At 39.9% G+C, this 18,936-nt stretch overlaps 1 protein-coding gene across 1 annotated transcript in view; it reads left to right on the top strand.

Moving 5' to 3' along the window:
• agmo (alkylglycerol monooxygenase) overlaps positions 1–18,936 on the top strand; it is a 38,940-nt gene that overhangs the window by 2,974 nt on the left and 17,030 nt on the right. The window contains exons 2-9 of the mRNA XM_079691302.1: positions 778–908; positions 1,501–1,652; positions 13,023–13,126; positions 13,977–14,072; positions 16,005–16,071; positions 16,708–16,773; positions 17,825–17,904; positions 18,271–18,405. Of these exons, the coding sequence (XP_079547428.1) occupies positions 778–908; positions 1,501–1,652; positions 13,023–13,126; positions 13,977–14,072; positions 16,005–16,071; positions 16,708–16,773; positions 17,825–17,904; positions 18,271–18,405 (831 nt within the window). The remainder of the gene's footprint in view (positions 1–777; positions 909–1,500; positions 1,653–13,022; positions 13,127–13,976; positions 14,073–16,004; positions 16,072–16,707; positions 16,774–17,824; positions 17,905–18,270; positions 18,406–18,936) is intronic.

Below are 18,936 nucleotides of genomic sequence, written 5' to 3'. Positions count from 1 at the left end.
CTAAAGAAAAGAAACAAAGAAAACTTTGAATGTCATATTTCTGCAGCATATGTTTAAAGTTGGCCAAACAGTAGGAAAGGTTGTTTATATGGGGCAACTTCTTGATACACGTGTACACATTTTTATAGGCATTAACCATTTCAAACCTTCAGTATTGGTTTCAAATACATTTACAATGGGGAAGGATACGCGCTAAGTCAAAGGGCCCAGCCTTAAGCTAACATGCTAACTATCTTACCACCAGCTAGAGGACTTTGCTGTATTTATAAGACAATTAAGTTTCATGGTGTGTTTTTTTTAGCCCTGATCTTTAAAGCAAACAATGAGACCCTTTTTTCCGCCAGTGCAGCTCTGCTCAGACAAATGTTTGTGATCTCCAATCTGCCAATACATTGTGGCGTAAGACCATTTTCTCCAGACTGGTAAAGGGAAATAAACATGGATCATAAGACATGAAAGTCCTGCAAGATTTAAGCTCTTCTTCCAAGACAAATATTCAAGCTGAGACACAGCTTGAAACTGTCTTGTTTTCACAGTTTGTAACAGTGCTGAATCTTGATTCTCTGTGTGTGTGTGTCTGTCTGTCTGTCTGTCTGTCTGTCTGTCTGTCTGTCTGTCTGTCTGTCTGTCTGTCTGTCTGTCTGTCTGTCTGTCTGTCTGTCCGTCCGTCCGTCCGTCCGTCCGTCCGTCCGTCCGTCCGTCCGTCCGTCCGTGTGTGTGTGTGTGTGTGTGTGTGTGTGTGTGCGCGCGTGTGTGTGCGCGCGTGTGTGTGTGCAGGCTACTCCTTTCTTTATAGGGCTGATGGTGCTGGAGCTGGTGGTGGGTTTTCTGAAGACAGGAGCCCCAGTAGTCACCCTCAGTGATGGACTCACCTCTGTATCTTCTGGAATGATCTCCAGAATCCCACTGTGAGTGTTTGAGCTGCTCATAGTCGGGCCGTACTATACATTATAATCAGATAGTGGAGCTGCATGTCATACCAGAAAAAATAACTTTTTTGTAAACACATTTGTTATAACACAATATGGTACTGTAGATAGTAAAACATTTTTTGGACCACCACTCATCCGAAGGGAGGTGAAAGTAGGTTCATCAGGCAGTACCAAGTGGCAACCTCTTGGTCATATAAGAGGATAAAATGCGGTTGGGCATTAAACCTGCATTATTCTTTATGACCCTCCACTGGTTCCAAAATGAACCTCGATTATATAGAATTCAGCAACCATTTTCATAACAAGTTTATAATCTCATTTGCTGTTCTTCAATACAGCATGATGGAAACTTTGTACATTTTGGTTCCATTTAAAGTAAAATGTCTCAGCCACAGTTGTACCAACAATGTAATTAGATGTATTTGTATGCAGGAAATGGCATACCTCACTTCTGACATCAAACTGACATCAGCCCATTCTCAAATAGACGCAACACTCACTAGGAAAGTGTGTCAAGATGCACAGATGAACTGAACTGAACATGTTCTCTGTGTACTGACTCCCTCAGGTTGTTCATGAGAGGCTGTGAGCTGACTGCTTACATGTTCGTGTGGGATCGGTACCGCCTGCTAGAGCTGCCCTGGGACTCGGCCTGGACCTGGTGGATCGCCTTTCTGGGCGTGGACTTCTGCTACTACTGGGTGCACCGCCTCGCTCACGGTACCAGCACCAACACTCACACTGATGTTCACAGCTCACAACTAAGGCTTTAGTTAATCACGGCTTAAAAGTGTAGTTTATTAAAATGTTTAATGTGTATTATACAGAAACTTTGACCTCTGTTGGCTTAAAAAGTTAGATGTGACATATTTAAGTTTTGCTTCATCACGAAGCACAGTGTATGTGGTCCGCTTGGATTCATGGTGGTTTTAAATTGTGACCACATTTTCTGTTGGAATCGATTTGAACGTCAGTCAAAACTTGACAAATACAGTATGCCTGCAGTGTAATCCTCTTCTCCACTGATAATACAAATCGTTATTTTGTTTTGAACTTATATTTTCTTTTAAATATGGCTAAATTCAGTAGGCATCTCATACATGATATAAAGATGCATTTCGTAAGTTTTACATATTTTAAATTCTAAAAATAATGGTGTTGTGTTTTCAGTGATAAGCATATTGCATTTTACATTTACTTTGCCAGTATAACTCCACTACCTACCAGAATCATACCAACAGACTCATCTATCACGTGTGCCTCAGATAATACTAACACAAAACTACAAAGCCAGCTGATGATAAATGGTTGTAATATGTTGATTAGTTGCCATCCCTGTAGGGAGGAGCACACACATCATGCTGTCCTAGACATTGTGGAGGAAGCAATTATTTTTGAGTTACATGCAGCTGCTTTGGAGCTGTGCAGATGTGAGGGGCCGTGGCCTCCAGAGAGCTGTGGTCTTAACCCGGAGCTCTCACAGCAACAAGCTGCATACAGTCACAGCTCTAAAGCAGTGATGTCCTGCAGCATCACTATAACACCAGTTATAAAATAAATATAGAGCGGATACAGTTTTGTACAGTAGTGGCTCAACATGTTTTTAAAAATGACTCTTCCAGTGTGTGTTGGCTCAACTGATGCACGTGCCAGATGCTCAGCTGCCACAAAGCACACCGGAAGAGAGTTATTTATCTGTGGCCTGCACTAGATGTTTATTTGTGTCAGTGGCACGTCAAGCTGCCCGCCGTCTAGTCCACATAGTTTTGGCTGAAAGTCGAAAATCTGGCTAAACATACGTTTTTTTTTTTTAACCGACTCACCAAGAACTGACCAACATGATTTTGAGGTGACTGTGAACATTGTCCTTGGATTTAAGAGCATTTTGCAGCATCAGATTAGTGAAAATGCCCTTGCTTTTGTGAAAAGTAAAGAAATCAAAGTGTACTGTATCTGACATTATAATGGAACTTTTTAATATGAACTCTTGAAATGTTGTGTAAATTGTGTGAAAACCTTAGTAAGATTTTTGGCGGGGGGTATGTGTGTCTACAGAAGGTCCAGTAGTGATAGACACGGTTCACCACTGCTGCAGACTGATGCTTTGGCATGCAAAATCAATACTTGTATCTGTTCGCCCCTGAAACCCAAATATTATTACATGTCATTTGTTAGACGCTTTTATCCAAAGCGACATATATTCAGTACAAGCAATTTGGGGTGAAGTGTCTTGCCCAGGGACACAACGACATGCTGACTGCAGTGGGACTCGAACTAGCTACCCCCTGATTTGAAGTCCGGCACTCTATCCACTTAGCCACAGCTGCCCAATAATTTAAACCAAAGTCTGCCTGAAACGGAAAGTAAACTGAAGTGATCGATTATTCCACAAAATGCTTAGAGCTCTTGTTAAATTGAAAGCAGAGACTGCCTGTCCCGTTCTTTTCATCCTCTTAATGATATTTGTGCACATTCATATTCATATATTCATTTGTTTTGTTGACCTCAAACCATCAAAACATGATTCCAATGTGCAGCACTCTACATAAGACTTGTCCTGCTGTACTAGGGCTGTGCAATTAATCGTATTTTAATCGCAATTACGATTTTGGCCTGCCACAATTACGAAAACAACATAATCAAAAGAAACGATTATTTAGCTTTGCTAGGTCTTGACAGTGCACTGCAACATATTTGATCTCATTTATTTTAGTCTAATTTATTTTTATTTATCATATTTATATATGTTTAGTAGCTTATGGAAGTGCGCTCCAAAATATGTGTTGATCTTGTTTATTGTTATTTATTATTTTGATATTATTTATTTAAATGTAGATATAAATGTATCATTTATTTAAATTTTTTTTTTTTACTGTTCAAATAATTATTTGTATTTGTTTTAAAGTTCAATAAATGGACGTTTTCAAAGTCAATGAATAATCGTATTTAATAATTGTGATATCAATTATTGACCAAAATAATCGTGATTATGACTTTTGCCGTAATCAAGCAGCCCTATCCTGTACACATACACAGTTTTGGGGCATTATCATTTTGTGTAAAATGTTGGCATGTTGCTGTGGCTGAGCAGTTTTTGTTATTTAACCCTCTGTGTTCGAGCCTAATTCATGATGCATACAACCCGTGGTTTGTTGATCTATGAAACCAGGCTGAGCAGCACACATGGATGTTCCATGTGTGTAACCTTATTTTTTAGAATTGCAGCTGTAATGTGTGTCTGAATGAAGTGTGTGTTCCCGCTGTTGCCCTCCATTGCCTCACGGTGCAGAGGAATGACGTTCACTGTATCACATATCTGCTTGGTTTATTTGGTCGGATTTTTTATTTATTTTTAACTGCAGAATCATTTAGACGTCTCAATATTTTTTCCACTTGCTTTCATTTCCTCAGAAGTGCTCACTCATGATATAAGCTTTTCCCCTTGTTACCAAAGTGAAGCGGTTGTCCCCGACCACAGCACAGGTCGTCACTCGTCACTCTGGCCAGCCGAGGTCATCTTGGTCAACCTCCGACCTCCATCTTTTCCTAGAACAAGATTCAACCAAAGCCTTTCAGTGTGTGGAATATATGTCTCCTATAATAATGCACAGAGGAATGAGACAGATGTAGGATGCAGCTATAAAGTATTTTCCAGTAATTTAACGGGTGTCAAACTGTCATGTAACGCTTCTTTAGAAGTCTTATTTTATAGCACTCATATTCGTAGTTGATTTTTGCCTCAAAACAGCAAGAACCCTCAAGCATCTCTAATCCAATTGTGTCAAGACATATGAGCTATCATCTTAATCTTTCATAATAAGACAAACGATGGAAATATGACATCCTCTGCTGGGAAGTAAGAGCCCTTATTAGCCTCAGTGAAGAATATCATTTTCAGTGTGACCAGTTTTATGGGCCCTTTTCTCATATTTTCCCTCACATGAATTCCACATGAAAGGGCAGCTAAAAACTAATTAAGTGGAAAGAGCTTTGAAAGGCCATCGGCCTGTGCTGATGCCATCTTTACTCAGGAGACGTTACCGCTTGGTTTTGCCAGACGCTGTGATCTTTGTGATAACAACAGATTTGAAGTAAGTGAGCTGCCCCTGTCTGCAGACCTTTGGATGAAATTCAGGATTCTGCAATGACAGATGTATTGTGGCTTGTGGCTTGTGGCTAGACCATATTTGTGGCCTTTTTTTGGCATTAGATCTGATCTGCGTAGCCAAACACCAGTTGTGGTTCAAGAGGTAAATGTGGAAGATCAAACATTTGAATGAACTTTGTGCACACACAGACTCAAATGAAGTGCTCGTTTATCTAAACTTTTGATATCAATATTGACTTAAACTCCTATCACTGCTCCATGTCCACGAATCGATATACTGCAGCTTTAGTGAGTCATGGTTGTATCTGTTCTTACTGTTTAAAAAATGTGGTTTGATATTGTGTTTGCTTTCAGTTGGTGACAGATTGCTGGTGCTGTATATCTCTTACCCCTGAAATAACATGCTCCTTGCTAAGTATTTAACCATTTATTATAGACATATTGGTTTAATAACCTGGTGAACTACAAGAATTGAAAATAAATTCCAAGTTTACCCACATTGTCTGATGCTTTCGCTGTCAGACAGACTATATATTTAAAACCGTTCTATTTCTGACCATCCTGAAACCAGATGCTTTTGGGTGAGCAGGAGGCTGACTGTTCGGATGCGGCCATATTGTTGACAGCCCTGTTGATTCTGTTTATTCTAACCTCATATCGCAAGCGCCACTAATAGCAGCTCTGCTCTCGGGCGGCATCTATATGCAGGCATGTCAGCTAAGCTGAGGCCATTAATCAGCCAGTCAGCTGTCTGTACTCTTGATTATACGTGAGGTAATGGAGTTACGCGACAGTCGTCTCACCACACTGGCTGCTGCTGCTGCCCTGTAGCCCAGAAACATCAGATAATCACCTCAAAGTCCCTGTGGAATGTTATCATTGCTTCCAAATATGATGGATTTCCTGTTGGGTAGTGAGTGATGGATTCTTTTTCAGTGTGAAGCTGTCGGTTGTGGAGAGAAGAGGGGGGGGGGGGGGGGGGGGGGTATAATTGACAGGAAATCTAGGATTGTTGAATAATTTGTGTTTTTGGTTCAATTTATTTTGTAATACCAATCAATGTAATCCCAGATGAACATTGACAGTCCTGAGAGAAACATGGAGAAATCTGTGGTTGTCAATCAAAACATTGACACATACATCAATTAAGAGAATCAAGGCTGTGTCAAAATGAAAGATCAAAATGTGATTGCTGCTACATCCATTTAATACGATACAACATAAAAGGTACACTGCAAGTTAGCATTATGCTACTGCTAGAAACAAATAACATATTTGCCACAGTGACAGGCTTCAGGATTATCCTCTTTTCCTCTGAACATGGTGCCAGCACTAGAGCCATATTTTCTTCGTTCGACACATGGGAGCAGTGCTGATGGATGTTGACATGTCTCTGTTTAAATCGGTTTCTTTCTTTCCTAAATCACAGTGCCGCGACAGATTAATGGCACCATTTGACAGATTGAAACAGATTGTGTGAAGTGCAATCAGCTTGTAAGATTGTTGTTATTGCACAGACTTATTTTCTAAAAGTGCCTTTTCAAACCAAATTGTTCCATTTCTCAGGTGATGTGAGAAAATTGCCTTAAGCAACAAAGCGGGTTTCTCCAGTCTGTCTCTGCTGAACATTATGTTCTTTGTGTTTTGTCTTGCTAAATCTTTCTGGTCATTACTCACCTGCCATTTTAGTTAATTTCCTCTTCTTGTTTTATCCTGTTTTGTCGCAAATCTTTTTGGTTTACTTTGTTACCTGTGATTCTAATATGTCCAGTCTTGAAATGGAAATGCAGGAGGTGGCAGCCAGACAACTATTACATTTAGTGGTACTACTTTTGCATATTGCATTTAAGTCATTAGGGACATGAGCAACACATCCTCATCTCTTCATCCCTTCTCTCAGAATAGTATCTCTTATAGGATGTATAATGTTGAGGATAAATTATAGTAATATACAAAAAATATAACACTTGATAAATACAACACAATGTTGACCCATTCATGTTCCAGTCATGGTAAATTTTGCTCCTGTGATTCTTTGTGTATCTTTTTCTCTATTATATCACAACATATGTGATTAAAACAAACAAGGTGTCTACCACGACTGTTTAAATGGGTAAACGTTTTTCGGACTACAACGTTGGGATCGCTGAGAAATGCTCTCCGCAGACCCATGCTCACAGCGTTATAAACCTTTTTCTTACTCAATATCAAGCCACACTTATTGTTTTTACTCCGGCTGTGAGTGTTTGTGTGTGCTCAGGATGAGTTTCGCTTGTTCTTGCTGTATTTGTTTCGCCGACACGGAAGCCCTGTCTGCTCCTCACAGCAGTTTGTTTTGTAAAACACATCACTTCAAAAATGTAAGCAGAATATATGTATTGAACAGTTTCTACCCTCAGGTCCCTGCCGAGCAGCCCTTATCAACATTTCCTCTCCTAGCACCTCACTACATCCTCTTCTCCCTGTCTGCGGGTGTGTCCGCACCCCCCCCCCCCCACTCCCCTCAGCAGCAGTTGTCAAGAGAAACAGATGTGCTCAGCATATCTCCTCTGCTCCTCCGTCGGGACTCAAACGATGTGGATGTTATTGTTTAAAGAGGAGCTCCTCTGGGCTGTGTGGCAGGGCGGAGGTGGTGGGGGCTGGGGGGGTTAACCTGCACCCTCCCCGGGCGTCCAGGTCTCGAGGTCTCCATAAATCTTCACCATGACGGCAAGTTCCTGGCCCGGTGCAGGTTGCGGGGCCTACAGAAGAATATGGGCCCCCACTTGCTTTGCTAGGTCTGTCTGTACAGTGTGGTCAGGATGTGGGGGTCTCGCTCACGGCAGCAGCAGAGACCAAGTGAAAGGTCTCATGGGAGGCAGGGATAACATCAACCGTGATCTATAGGTCACTGCGCTCACACTCTCTGTCTGCTGTGTGCGCGATGAAAGAGAGAGAACGTCTACTGAGAGGGAGAGAGAGAAATGCTCTGATTGAACCTAGTCATCACAAAGAGGTAATGTCCACAGGGCCTGTGTGCGCGGCATTTTAACAAAGTGTAGAAAAGAAGAGTGTGTTATGATCGTTGAGAGGGTCGCTGAGCTCAGCGGAGGCCATCGTTAGGATGTCTGCTGCCCTTGTGTGCTTCCTTCCCTACAGACTTTCCTCTGTCATCAGGTGACCAGCAAGCAGTGCTGAGGACAAACCTGCACTGACTGTGAATGAAACATGAAGATGAGTGCTAATGCCTCACATGTGGATTGCTTGTAGTTTCAGAGTACGGTCACAACCTTCTCATCAAGCTAACTCGGCCATGTCTCATCTTGTCGCCCTAAAGAAACACATGAAACTTATAATCTGCACTGTTAATCTCTCATGAATTCTGATCTCTTTCATGCTGCTCTCGACTTAACAACACTAACATGCAGAACTCTTCTTTATTTTGTTTCCTGTATTTGAATTTAATTTGGATGGAAATTATGATCAAAATGGAAAAACAATTATTATTCAGTTCTTAGGATAAAAAACGATTGCCCTTTTTATATTCGTCATAAATATGTCGAAATGTTGATTTAATAATTAATTGACAAACACACGTAAAAAAATGGGAGTTGATTTCTTTTTATCTAGGTATTATAAATGTCCCATAAACCCTGGGTTTTTACAGCATCAAATATAACATCTATCATCCTCCTTTACGTTAACAACAGAGAGCAGCAGCAAAGTATAAAACAGTTTTATATTTACGGGATTTCAGTAAGTGAGCATTAATAGAATTGTAAGTGATACAGTGTTGATTATATTAAATATAACAGAAAAGCCACTTTACGTCACCCTTCACTTTCTATACGTTTTTTTAAAGCCTGTTTGTGAGAGCTGTAAGTGGGCCTGACCTGGGTTAGTGTGTTTAGTTTAGTGTGTGTGACTGAGCTGCGTGGACAGCATGAAGTATGGCAGCAGCGGAGGGGAGTTGGCTGACTGTCCCACCGAGTCCAGAACTCGCTGTTTGGGTTGGCACCCCATCCAAGAACCCGCCAATCCAAACACTGGAGGGCTGTTCACAGGCCATTACCCGTGTGATTGACACGGCGGCCCACCACTCAGAGGACTGCACATGAAGGACACCGTGTGTTAGTGCCAGGAGTTTGTCGCTGAGGGTGATGATATGGCAGCTGATTGATTGACCTGTTAAAGCGTTTCACAGGGTTTTGTTGGTTAAATAGAGTCGATTGGGACTTCATTCTCTGATGATTATTTTTCTTTTTGACTAGTCATACTTTACTTTTGTGGCAGCATTATCGAGATACCGATTGATCATTATCGGCACTTACTGCAGGCCTCCACTGGAGCTAAAGCCATGGAGCTCAATAGGACTTTGCATTCTGGCGTTTATACGACTCGGTTATGTAAGCATTGCTCCTGACAGGGTTGATTTGGACATAAACACACTCTGTTAAAGTCTAACTCAGCTATGTAACATGACTGATGATGACTTATAGGCCTTAATTATGTGTCATGATATAATTCAACAGTATTGACCAGGTCATTATGATCGGAAATCGTAGAATTACATCACCCTACTGCCAGACCTCTTCTCACAGTATGGTGATTCCTGGTTTTGAATACCAGAATAGCAAGGCTTACAGTATTTTAGTTGCAGGTGGGCTCACATTGAAGGAGGCCATCTGAACAAAGGTGTGTTATTAGTCGTCATTCACACAGCCACTTTTAAAGGTAGGGTAGGTAAGAATGGAGAAACCAGCTCGAGTAAGCTTGCATTTGAAAGTACACAACTGGAACAAATCTGCCCCTTCCTTCAGACTTCCTTAGAGAGCCCCTCCTCTAACACACACGAACGTGCACATGACCAATGAGGGCACGAGATAAGTTTGTGCACGAGATGGAAGGCTGACAGGTAGGTAAGCCATCCAGTTATCTGCTGCGGTCCGAGGCAGATAATTGGTCGTGCTTTTTACAGCGCCACGGCTTCCACAGGTGAAATATTTGTATATATTATTGTCAAAGCATTTTATTTATTCATTGCTATCGGGATGTTAAGAGCATTCCATGGAATATAACAAAAAGTGTTTCTGAAGTGAATTACCTACCCCACATTTAAGGTACTTGTCTGGTGAACATTGATGATTTAAGGATTTTAATAATCAACCAATGCTGTCATTTTACCTGCCAAGTCTCATACAAAGTGTCAAAACTGTCTATCATTAGCACGTCTCATGCATGTTATTCCTGAGAAAGCGTGAGTTAAGGCACGCTGGCGGCCTCATGGAAGTACCGTCCTCAGCGTTTCTGTGCTGGGAAAGTGAGCTCTGTGGCATTGGTTCTCACCATTAACGGGGTTTCCCTCCTGAATAGGCCCTGCCAAACTATGCAGCGTCCCGCGGAGTTCGAGATGAGGACATGGGCTTGCAGTGAAGCCTAGCGGTTCCTACTTCCTATCAATGACAAGAAGCATCAATCTTAGCTGCCCTTAGTCCTAGGTCCTGCCAAGCACGATTCCATTGTGAAGAAAAAAAGAAAACTGCTGGAATTAAACAAAGACTGGATTATCCTCTCAATATGTCTTTTAGCAGGACAGTTCTTCTCTGAATCCCCCATGGTTCAGAGCGGAAGAAGCGTCATCGTTTTAGAGCTTGACTGCTGTCGATGCCGTCAGATTTATTTGTGTCTCTCATCTTACACCCTTGCCTTGTCTGCAAACTATTGCGTTGAGAGGGCAAATGCAGTTTGAAATAAAGTCCAGCCCTTTTCCTTAGACTTAATACAAAAAAACACAATTTAACATTGTATGTGATGCTTCCAAAAACATTCCTTGTGACATTTATTCTCTCACACCTTCTGAAACCCAGCAATAACCCTGTTAAATAAGCACGGTGTGGAGATTGCTTGGGAGCTCCTCTGGGTTTCCCCAAACACTTGAGGAAGTCCTCCTAGTTGCAGTGATTGGGAACGTGTCCGGACAGATTGTGGCGCTACTCCGCTCACACTGCACACCTTCAGTACCTTCAGTTCTGTGTTTGTTCAGGTGCAGCAGACCATCCGCCAGTTGGTGTTTTTTCGACTGCCTTGCTACCATTCACAAGTATATTAAAAAGCGAGAGTTTTACGAGCTTTAACACTTTTACAATGTAAAAACCTCACAAATTCAAATTAGATTAGATTATTTTATTGTCATTACAAAAATGCAAGCACAGTGTAACGAAATTAAGTAGGGTTTAACCAGAGTGCAAAACAGTCAGTTATATACACAATTATTAGAAGTGTGTACAAAATAAATGATACGAAAATAAATGTAAATAGATGGGAAATGTATAAATAAGAATAAATACACAGATAATAATAAATACAGTGAATACAGAATTGCGCTTCAGCACAGCACACACATGTGATGGATTTGGCATTCTCAGATAGGTTAAAGGGCTAGTTGACATTTTAAGAAATATTATTTGTATCTGATCAGCCGTGGACTTAGATGTTAGACGATAACATTAAGACAACCCTCATGTCTGCACAGTAAATATAAAGGTACATAAAGGAGAGGCTTAAGTTGGCAAAAAGAACTTAGCCTACAGCTCTGGAGTAAATGAGGAGACTACTCAGTTTGTATATGTATGGCAGCCATTCTATTCCAGTGTCTGTTGAATTCCAACACAGAGAAATGTTGTCAGTAATTTATAGAATAATAAAATAATAAATAATAAAACCAGAGAAACTGATAATGCTGAAGTGGCCACCGTTTAAAGGTGGTTATTTGATATATTGTATATCCTCGTTTCAGCTGGCCATGACATCTTTTTCCTCATAACCCCTTGCACAGTACAACAACACATTGCTGTTTTGATATATTGCTATCTTCTGTTCTTTACTGTCCACTAGAAGCGAATAGTCACATTTCTCAAGATGTGGGTGTGATGAAAGTATTGGAGCAAAGAACTAGAAACACATGGTAGACATTAACTGAGACACAGTAGTGACACCACAGCCTCCGCTCAAACCAACACACTTAATCACTCCTAATCAGTAATCAACATTATACTACTGCAGGTTCTGTCCCTGGCAGGGTCAAACTGTCCTGTTGTTGTTGTCTAAAAGAAAATATTTGTTTATGGTCCTATCTAAGACACATAAAACTTTTTAGATAAATAAAAGATGTGCATCGTCATCAAGCTAAAAATAGTGTTAAATGTGTATTTGGGCTCACACACTGTGATGCACACCAAGCGTAATACTAGAAGTTTAATTGCTTGATAATTGATCCCTTAATCACACATCAAGGCTGCTTCATAAAACTTAAACCTCATTTAATAACTTGGGCTGCTTTTATTAAAACAAATACATCTCTATACATAGTCTATATGGGGCTCTGTGGTTCTGGGATATTTGAAGGTTACTGTTCTCTCTTGTACTGCTCCAGAGGCCAGAGTGGACTGGAGGTGCCAAAAAGCACAGACTAGACGGGGTGGTCCGGAAACAGCCCAAAATCCAGTGAAACTTAACAAGCATGTTCCCGTTGGATGTTAAAATGAAGTGTAACACAGATATTAATGTAGCAAGTATCACAACACAGCAGAGGAATGTAAACTGGAGCACTGGGACATCAAGCTGGACGCTAACCAGCTACAGCCGAATACCCCCAACCACCATAAGAACCTGAACGCTTCCTCCTCCAGCGGCCAGTTACACTCAAGCCTCAGGTTTTCATCACGGCTGGCCAGGAGCAGGACTCAAACTACTCCTTCTGGGGTTGAACGTGTTTAGTTACTCATCTGGGGAGGTTGGGTTTTGAGATAAATCACTTGTGGTGATGTAAAGGCAGCTGAATGTGTGTGAGGTTTCAAGGCCCGCATATAAATCTCATGAAAGATGATATGTTAGCTCTGTAACATGTTAATGAGCAGGTAATGCAGCGATAACCGCTGAGATTTGGACTCTTGGACTCCTGTTTCATGTTGGATCTATGTGTGTTTTTGTTATTTTTCATACAGAGGTGTCCTTCATTTGGGCTGCTCACCAGGTTCACCACAGTTCAGAGTACTATAACCTAACCACCGCCCTCAGACAGTCCCTCACCCAGCAGTTCACGTCATGGGTAAGATATCATTCATGCTCTCAAAGGATAGGTTGGTTGATTATCTTGTTGAATTGTCAACATATAAATAAGAATAATAAATTCATTATTTATAATACCAAGTAGTGTCTGTGAGGGAATATCTTATTCGTCTTCCCTCATACTGAATTTCAATTCGCCCAATAAAAATAAAATGGGACAAGACTGGATCAGAATGGATGACAAGTACGGTGACAAATTCAATGATACAATCTGTGATAATGACTAAAAGGATTTGATGCCATTTTTGTTTGGGTTCTCGATGACGTCATGCACGTTGTGTAGCAAGAAGAGCTATGATTGGTCGGAAACCAATGTCATGTCAGAGCCATGGCAAAAATGTTCGACTACATTCATCTGGCACATTGACCATATTAACAGACACACATATTATATTGTCTCAACCCTTAAAGCTGTAAACTATTAAAAATGGTTTTGAGGGCCACACAGTTGCAGTAGGTCACATGTGACTGGGTAACACAGACAACGTAGAAACGTTGGACTAATCTTTGGTAAGAGATCGACTTTGTACAAAAATACAAACTATTGCCGGAATTATCTGTAAATCTGTCGAAGTTATATCAAGTGCTCCTAATTTCAGAGTGACATTACTAGTGGAGAGATTTTAAGTGGAAAAGAACAGCAGTAATTCCCTGTGTCAGATTTTCTACCAGCATCCACACATCTGGAGCAATAATGTAAGATATGTTAGTGATCGTGTTAATTAAATGTTTCATCTGTTGCACATAAATCCCTGGATGTGTTCTTAAATTAAGCTTTATGTTAGTGAAGTAGGACTTTGTGTATAGTGTATTATCTTTTTTCTCCTCAGATTTTCTACCTGCCCATGGCTCTTATTGCACCCCCCGCGGTCTTCGCCGTCCACATACAGTTAAACCTTCTCTACCAGTTCTGGATCCACACTGAGGTAAATGTTTAAACACTGGTCATATATTCTGTTATTAATTGACTGTTTTTGTGGAAAAACAGCGATATAATCTGGAAAAATTGAAACATGGGATAATGGGGAGTGGGCATCGATAATGATGTTTAATGGTTAAAAGATTTGACCATTGGACAGATGGAGTAAAAAAACAACTACTATCAGTTATTACCTCACACGGGTCCTGTTTTATGTCTCTGAGTGAAACTCTGACTTTTTACCTCCATGTGAAGTGTTAGGAAAAGATTAAGATGCTCTTTGTGACATTGGCCTTGTGTACTGTATACTGCAGGGGAATGAAATGATCAATTGATTTGTTTAAATAGACCTTTTCTTTCAATTGAATACATTATTAGTTGTAACTCAAATAGAATAATGTATACTTAATAAAATACTTCTCAAATAGGAATATGTAATATTAGTCAAATCTATAAATATATTGTCTATTCGTGCAGCTCTGTCTGCATTTCTTCTCCTCCATTCATGGTTGGTGCCCAAAGTTAAAAGGGCAATCCGACTGAACACAAGTCTGTAAAGTTATCTTTCTCCCCGTGCCAATACTAATATGTCTACTGAGTCGAGCCTTTGTAGATCCCGTGTTGCAGTGGAACCTGTGTTCAATAAAAAATAATGAGATTTTATGAAATATTCCAAACAGAAGCATGACCGCTCTCAGCCTTTAAAGCAACTGGGAGTATCACTGTTACAAGCCCCACAATCTGGAGAGGGAATGAATGGATTTGGAACGCCTTCCATCTTTTAGTGCACTATTAGTGAAAACAGTCGTAATAGTCACAATTTTCTGGAGGGATGTAATTTATGCCTCCTTTATGGGGCTTTTGTTTTTTTGATGTCATGTAATTTATTGGCACGCTATACGCTGCGCCGCTCCAGCCTCAGAGCCGGAGTGAAGTGGTGGAGACCCTTTTCATTCAAGATAAAACTCTCACGCTCGACTGCCAGACGCAGCCATTACATGGGAATAATGAATCACTGAGAAATGATGTCCAGCCGTGCAAGTTTCTGCAGACTGAGGGGTCTGCAGTACCGATGCCAAACATCAAAATATCTGAGAGTTTCGTCAAGAATAGAAACATGAAGTTTGTGAAATATGCTCTGTGTGACCCCTGTAATCTTTAATGACTCACTGGGGCATCTGTTTAATATCAAAGAAAATAACATGATTTATGTTTCCTAGTTTTATGCAAAAAAAGTCCTTTTTACATGAGATTATTTTTACAAACTGCCATATTTTTCTCTTATCCTAGCAGTAGACACATACTGTTCTACATTAAACAATTGAACTGATTTGAGCTGATTTTGATTGAGGAAACAAACAAAATGATGGTTATTTGTGAGTGTTTGATTGATATTGATATTAATGGTGTTCTTCTTTTTCACATAAAAACAAACATAGGTGACCTCACTCAATACAAGGAACAAGTCTACCATAAAGCATCATTCGCAAAGTTGTCTAAGGCAATCTGTTTGTTTTCTGTTTGGTCAGAATTACAGTATTACATAAAATTGGCAAGTACACCTTTGATACAAAAGAATACATTAGAGTAAATGATTAGTCAGTGGTCAGTAGTCATATGGACTGGCACATATTCATGATCTTCAGACGATGAACCTCTATGACTTTGTTAACCCTCTGACCTTTTGTCTAGTGCCCCTGTCAAGTCAGAATATGTCTCTACCCCAATATTTTAATACATTGAAATGTATATCCTCCCAAAATAATCTCCATGTTAACAACAACATATTCAAATGGACATGTTGCGATAGAATTAAGTAACACAATTACAGTATTCTCCCCGGTGGATGAACTGGAGATTGGGTTGTGATGATATTTAAAGAACACATTATATGTTTGCATTTATTACTAATTAGTTGTGTTTCATTATTCTATTTGAGTTGATCAAAAATCTTGGACCTCTGGAGTGGGTTTTCAACACACCAACACATCACAAAGTTCATCATGGTGAGAACGACATTCTTGTCTTTAGATTTTTCCATGGCTTAGACTTAACATTAACAGGAAGAGCAAACATATGTGATACAGGCTGAAATGTTATAATGACACTTGGACTGATTTGGTTAGTTTTTTTTGATTGATTGATTGATTTTATTTCGAACAAGTAAAATTACAAAAACAAAACAAATGTCATGTAAAACAAATCAAAACATGAAAATGACATTTACAACAACAACAACAACAACAACAACAGCATTATCAACATAAACAGTGCCACATCTAATGTTCGAAAAGGAGTGAGAAGAAGACTTATTTAATCCCACCCCCTTGTCCCTAAATGATATATTTATATTTTGTAATCTGCAATAATTATAATTTATTATTATTGATATTATTAGTATTATTAATCAGCTTTATCTGTTGATTGACATATATACATATACACATATACATACACATACATACACTGATATACATATATGCACACATACATATGCACACCTACATACTCACACATATACACATACACATAGTCAAACACCTTCCCCATCCCTGTATCTCGAGAAAATAATTTCTCTGTATTTCCTCTTGAACTGGTTTAAATATGTTTGTTGTTCATCAGACAAAATATTATTCCAACAGGGAGGAACAGCTACTGCCTTGACAAGAACTACGGAGGAATTCTCATCATATGGGACCGATTATTTGGTAAGAAAAGTAATCAGAAATGTGGTACCAGAAGTAAAGATTCTGAATGTTTTTGCTGAACAGTTATATTCATAATATAGGATTAGGATTAAAACAAAAGACAAACAATGCTGCCTCCATTTCTTAGCTTTGAAATAAAACATACCCTATCCTCTTCTTTCATGAACTGCTAAATTAGCATTTACTGCTAAATGACAGCCTTATCTCCCCCTACGGACATAGAAGATATTAACTCTTGCTCACTGCTGCAAGATTATCTTCTTTTAAGGAGGAATGTTTTAGTGTACTCAAGACTAGGAAGTGCTAAAGCATACCCTGACTTTGATGATGTGTAGCCAACTCACATTTATGAGGATACAAATGTGTTTTCTTAATGTTATGCCCCATATTAATGTATATTTATTTATATGCATTTTTTGTAGATATTATTAAAAATCAATATTTCAATTTTGCAGAGAGTGTTCGGTGCTTTATATTAATTTAAAGTCATATAAAGATATTAGCAGCTTGTGGTTTCACAGGGCTTTGAGATGTGACTGTTACGTGTCTCTCTTTAAAAATATAATAATCTCCTCCTGTGTACCATGAAAGGGTTGAAAGATGATATTAGTGAGCTGTTTTCAGTGTTCGTATCAGCACTGGTGTCTGTGACGCTTTGCCTCTCATTATTCTATAAAAAGTTGCGGTACTATCCATTATAGCATCAGCATGAAGGGAAACAGTGACTCTTTAAAACGTAGGTTTGCCTGCAGCCTTCATACCCGACTCAGCAATTCTTCCACTAAACGTCAGCGAGAGGTAACTGATTACATTTTGTGGTTAACGTTATCCAGAGTTTTCTGTGGCTGCAGAAGGATTTATGTGTTTTATCCCAGGAGCGGAGCTGTGATGCAAGTTGGGAAAATGTATATGTCATATCCCAGACTGGACTAATTTTGCAATCAATGCTTGAAAGCTCGTAATGCTGGTTACAACTGTACATAGGAAGAGTTAATGATATTTTTCACATTATTTCAGTTTTTGATATTCAAATTGTACATGTCTTTGTCAGGTACCTTCACTGCAGAGAAAGAAAAAGTGGTGTTCGGCCTGGTGTCCCCTATCAACACCTTTGAGATCCTCTATGTTCAGGTGGGTTCCATCCGCCATCATTGGTGCGACCAGCATCTCACCTCCATCCCTCTGAGTGCAAACACCTTTTAGTAAATGAGGCATAGGCTCATGTTTCCCTTTGCTGGCTGAGTGGCTATTTGGTAATCATAACATTACTCCACTCTAAACAAACTGCCCAGCTGAGGGTGAAGGAGGCCAATAAAGTGAAATGCCAGGAGGTGGATGTTGTGATTATTTCCGCTGCCCTCACTGTGAGCAATGACCTGCCCAATGAAAGCAGAAACGTTTCTACTCAGGATTAGCCATAGCAGTTATGGCTTCACTAACATCCATCAGTTGAATGTTGTGTCTGATATTTGACCTTTTGAATTTCTTCTCTTTTAGTTACACTACTATTTGTATTTGGGGAGAAGATCTACAACTTTCAAGACTATCGGCGACAAATGTTTGACATTCATCAACGGCCCGAGTTGGAAACCTGGTAAACCTCGGCTTGGCGACCATCTCGACAATCCCAAGGTAGTAAACAACATTGTCCCTGTTTTTATATCTGTTTTTTCAGAATAGCATTATACATTACCCGTCATTTTGACACACGCAACACACAGGGCTAAATGACTCAGAGCATTCCTTATTGAAGGATTCACATATTCTACAAGTTTTACAAGGAACTGCCACATCAAATAAAAGCTGCAAAGCCTTTGTTGAGGGAACACAATAAGTTCATTTTCACCGTCTTTAAACGCAGTCTGCGGGATTAAAACCGCATGCAGTTGAGTGTGAATGTGTGTGTGTGTGTGTGTGTGCAGAAAGAAATACAGGCTCCAGTCGAATGCCCCGGCGGTTAGCTTTGAAATAACGCTGATGGTGTCACATATTTAGTTCCCTCATGCTTCACACTCAAAAAAATAAACCTCCCCTTTGCCTTAACAATTAAATTGGCCCCTTTAAACCCAGCGGTGTGATTCTAAACACGGACAGAGCTGGAATTGAACCGAAATATCTTGAAAGGCCTTGTGTAGACGGCTGCTAGTTGATATCTACCGCTGA

This window comes from Notothenia rossii, assembly GCF_949606895.1.
Source record: "Notothenia rossii genome assembly, chromosome: 7".
Lineage (NCBI taxonomy): Eukaryota > Metazoa > Chordata > Actinopteri > Perciformes > Nototheniidae > Notothenia > Notothenia rossii.
Note: the sequence above shows the minus strand (reverse complement) of the source record. Positions and strands in the feature narration are given on the sequence as shown.